Below are 5,139 nucleotides of genomic sequence, written 5' to 3' on the forward strand. Positions count from 1 at the left end.
CACTAAAACCCATCAAGGCCCAATACTCTTCCCCGTATTCCCGTAACTCCCCGGTACTCCCGAAAATACCCGAATCACTCGGAACCTTTCTGAACTCCGAATATAGTCGTCCAATATATCGATCTTTACGTCTCGACCATTTCGAGACTCCTCGTCATGTCCCCGATCTCATCCGGGACTCCGAACTCCTTCGGTACATCAAAACTCATAAACTCATAATATAACTGTCATCGAAACCTTAAGCGTGCGGACCCTACGGGTTCGAGAACAATGTAGACATGACCAAGACACGTTTCCGGTCAATAACCAATAGCGGGACCTGGATGCCCATATTGGCTCCTACATATTCTACGAAGATCTTTATCGGTCAGACCGCATAACGACATACGTTGTTCCCTTTGTCATCGGTATGTTACTTGCCCGAGATTCGATCGTCGGTATCCAATACCTAGTTCAATCTCGTTACCGGCAAGTCTCTTTACTCGTTCCGTAATACATCATCTCACAACTAACATATTAGTTGCAGTGCTTGCAAGGCTTATGTGATGTGCATTACTGAGAGGGCCCAGAGATACCTCTCCGACAATCGGAGTGACAAATCCTAATCTCGAAATACGCCAACCCAACATCTACCTTTGGAGACACCTGTAATGCTCCTTTATAATCACCCATTTACGTTGTGACGTTTGGTAGCACCCAAAGTGTTCCTCCGGCAAACGGGAGTTGCATAATCTCATAGTCATAGGAACATGTATAAGTCATGAAGAAAGCAATAGCAACATACTAAACGATCAGGTGCTAAGCTAATGGAATGGGTCATGTCAATCAGATCATTCAACTAATGATGTGACCTCGTTAATCAAATAACAACTCATTGTTCATGGTCAGGAAACATAACCATCTTTGATTAACGAGCTAGTCAAGTAGAGGCATACTAGTGACACTCTGTTTGTCTATGTATTCACACATGTATTATGTTTCCGGTTAATACAATTCTAGCATAAATAATAAACATTTATCATGATATAAGGAAATAAATAATAACTTTATTATTGCCTCTAGGGCATATTTCCTTCAGAGGGGGGTTCTTCCTTTTTATTTTTTTTCTGTTTTGTTCCTTTTCCTTTTATTTATTTTCTTTTATTGTTTTAATTCAACTTAGGGCACATAAGTATTTTATAAATTTGTGTCTTCTTTATTATAATTACCTATGTAATATTTGGCACTAACCGAACATTTTTGTTTCAATATTTGAAATCTTTTATTGTTTGCTTGATTTTGAATTTGAACGCGAATCGGTTTCGAACTATCGCGAGATTAGCAACTATAATCGAGGTGACGTGGCATCACTAGCAGAGGATCACTGTAGCTTAATTACCCGGGCGTCACATTTTCGCAGTTTGAGTTTCGTTGCTACGTTTGATTTTATTATTTTTGCAAACCGGAGTTCTTAAGTTGAAATTTCTGCTTAGATCTCTTATTTGAGTTTTATCCGTGCTTCTAGTTGAGTGCTTATTGTATGCTTGTTTATTTGCGGTAGAGTACCCGAAGTGCGAAGCGTGCTACTACGAGTCTCTAGGTTCCACGGATCATCAGCAAGGCAAGTAACACTTTGATCATACCTCTTTACTACCCAGTTTTATTGCATTAGATCAATCCTCAAACAATTGCATGATTAGGAACTGATTAATATGTGGGTTTGGGGAAGTAGATGAGGTAGTACCTATTGTCCTGTTTATTATCAAATCTTTGGGAGTTACTTCTACGTCGCTTATATTGCTATGCTATGCTTGTAGACGTGGATTGGGTGAGTGTATCCATGACAGATGTGATTATTGTTATTTAATGGTTAACTTAAGGTGGCTATTTTAATATACATCTGGGTGGATTGAGGCACCTGGGGAACCCAGTGTTGCCTGTATTTTTGGAAATCTCAGGGTACCGTGTGATTCTCCTATGGACCGCCACACAGGCTCAAAGGTATCATAAGATTATTCATGCTAGAAATTTCTGTGTGCAGCCACAAGCTATTATGGGCTCTAGCATAGTTGAGTAAGTTACAAGACCTCTTTTAGTGGTGCGCTAGCAGATGTAGGGGAAAATAGGTGTAACTGTCCACCCGGAGTAAAGAGTTATTGTTTCAGAAAGACTGTGTCTCTTTTCTCCGACCATGGATGTATTCGAGTCTTGTGGGAAAAAGTGCGCAAACCTCTGCAAATTGTACAAACTAATCATGGTTAGCCGTGTCCCCGGTTATGAACGTTTTGAGTATCTAGTTCTTGAATTATCATGTGGATCTCATCACTCTTAATATAATTTGATTGGGTTTAATGATGATGCTTAATTGGGATTGAGTTGGGTGAACCTTGTCAATGTTTAACAACCACCATGATAGTTAAATAAAATTTATTCCTTTGTTGTAGAGAAAATTGGCTTTATGCAAAACTGTAACTATAGAGCTTTCCACCAGCCATATATGCATGTAGTGATAGCATTATTCATATCATTACTCTATGTGTTACATTGCCAGCATATTCAATGTGCTGACCCGTTTCGGGCTGCAACGTTCATGTTGCAGACTTTTCAGACGACGAGTAAGGTGCCTTAGGTCGTGATCTTTCACTCAGTGATGTCGTTGGAGTTGATGGACTCATTTTATCTTCCAAGTCTTTCGTTGTTATCGTATTTAGATGAACTTAAGCCATATTTTTTGTAATAAGTTTTCTTTTGAGACATTAGGTGTAATAATTGTGTGATTGCTACTCTGTTATAAATTTTTCAAGTACTGTGCGTGTCAGCATTACCGATCCAGGGATGACACTGATGCACATAGATCAGACTGTTTGAGGTCTGGTCACTACACGGCAAGTCTGATTGGTTGGCGGACGCTCCATGCCAATCAACCGTACATACACAGTATGAGTAGCAGAGAGATTTTTTTGTTAAATAATATGTTGAAGCAAATTTCTAGTTCTAATGTCTCGGTTGGTAGGCCGGTACCCGTGGTTTTTTTTCCGCCTCACCTCCCATCACCCCCTCCCACTCGATCTTTCCCCCTCCCAATAAAAACCACACAAGCCCCTCCCGCTCGACCTTTCCCCCTCCCAATAAAAAACCACACAAGGAAAAATAAACCGTGCGGCACCACTCTTTCAATTACGCCTTAAAATAGATGGACATCAATCACCGTGGCCTGTAGCATGATTACTTTCCAATCCAACGATAAATGCATGATTACTTTCCTATTGGAGGAAAAATTGAACGCTTTCCAATCCAACGATAAATGCATGATAGATACATCCTCAATAGGGATGTACTCCCTCCGTCCGGGTTTATTAGGCCTAAAGACAACTTCTCTTAGACCAAGACACATAGTAATTTGTTCACATTAATTCTTTTATTCCACTCCCAATGCACTCTCTCACATGCATGCATCCAATGAAAAAGCACACATGAAGTGTATTAATTTCTCAGCCATGGCACCAACAACAATGACTTTCAATGCAACCAATGAAATGGTCGCATGCATGCATCTTTTTAAAGCGAGACCTTATAAAAAGAAACATGTTTATGATGTTAAGAGGCCTAATAAACCCGGACGAAGGGAGTACCTCAGGCAAAGAGACTCTTTCACGCCCGCACGCTGGAATGATCGACCGATCCAAAGCGGAAACCCAAGCCAACAGCTTTTTCCCTTGGGGCCCACCACGTGAATGCAGTCCTACGCGCATGAAACATCTCGTTAACATATGAATCGCTGCAAGCCCATCAAAATTTCCCACTTCTAATCTCCCCCCCTGATTTTCAGGGGGATGGGGCCCATCTTAACTATCCAAACGCACTAGTAGCCATAAATATATCCAGGCTAATCGATGCACTTTCCAAATCAGGAGCCTGTCCTAAACCGAGCGTTGCCGCGGCCGCGCGTGAATTAGCATCACCTCAGGCCTCAGGTGACCACGCCGTGCTCGGTCGATTCAACGTCCTGAAGTGAGCTGTTTGGCAGCCAAGGGCTACACCCGACTCTCTGCAACGGGAACGTCTGAGGGAGCGAGCTCCGCTTGCTGTTGCGGCCGCAACTGCAACACCAACACCTGGTACGTCTGCCGCCCTTCCGCTTTGGTCGGACTCGGACATGCCCAGCGATCCCCTACTCTATAGACATTGCATTTGCCGAAATCCCAATCGCTGAACATATCAAGAACCATGTACCTGCCTGAAGCATGTCATGGTACTTGGCTCAAGCATTGTCTAAGAAACATGATGTATTAAAGATTATTTTTTGCTGCATATGTACAAACTCCAAAGAGTTCAGGCATCTATTCTCAGATCATACCATCACAGATAAATTTCAAATAGATCTTTGAACCTTGCTAGATAAGAAGGTTTTCGGAGTCTTCAGAGATCGGAGATTGATCCTTCAGTCTTCACCCCCTCCAATTTTATTTACGAGTCCCCATGCTGAAATTTTTTCATTGTTTGGTTCTGCAGATAAACAACAACAAACATTAACTAATGTGGTATAATGTTGAAAATTGATATGGACAGGTCAAGCATCCGAACAGTAAGTTGACTACATAACATACCTGCTATGCGACAAGAACTAATGTTATTTAATGTTTAAAATTGATAGGTAATTCAAATAGCAAGGCACCGGAACAGAGAAAGGCGTCAAATGTACCTCTACCACCATGTGTTGACCTACATTCCACATGGAGTCCAGGTATATGTTCAGCTATCAAGTTTGCTATACATGGCAAACATCATTCCCAACTAATTATTACGTTTTAAAATCACTATTGTGTTACAGCCCAGGGTGAGGGGAGAAATGTCGACGAATACAACCCAGAAATCTTTCTCGAAGCTAACAATGTTGACGAATATTGTGGTAACTAATCTTGGTGTATAAACAATAATAAAATATCTAATTGTAATTAATACACTAATTAAAATATTTAGCAAGCTCTGATTTTTTTAGATCTTTACTACTTTATTGGCAGGTGTGCTTCTGGAGTTAAGCATTAATCAAAATTTGGCAGCATATCATGTTCATATCTTTGGTTTTTGTTTTCACGTCGGGGTAAAATAGGCAACATATCATGTTCATAACTTTGCTACAGGAATGTATCAAGGGAAAAA

General features: G+C 40.8%; 1 protein-coding gene across 1 annotated transcript in view; it reads right to left on the reverse strand.

Moving 5' to 3' along the window:
- Positions 1-4,247: 4,247 nt before the first annotated feature.
- Positions 4,248-5,139, reverse strand: part of LOC119326156 (caffeic acid 3-O-methyltransferase-like) — a 2,659-nt gene continuing 1,767 nt past the window's right edge. The window contains exon 2 of the mRNA XM_037599866.1: positions 4,248-4,485. Coding sequence (XP_037455763.1) covers positions 4,421-4,485 — 65 coding nt within the window. The 3' untranslated portion in view covers positions 4,248-4,420. The remainder of the gene's footprint in view (positions 4,486-5,139) is intronic.

Source organism: Triticum dicoccoides, chromosome 6B (genome assembly GCF_002162155.2).
Source record: "Triticum dicoccoides isolate Atlit2015 ecotype Zavitan chromosome 6B, WEW_v2.0, whole genome shotgun sequence".
Classification (NCBI taxonomy): Eukaryota; Viridiplantae; Streptophyta; class Magnoliopsida; order Poales; family Poaceae; genus Triticum; species Triticum dicoccoides.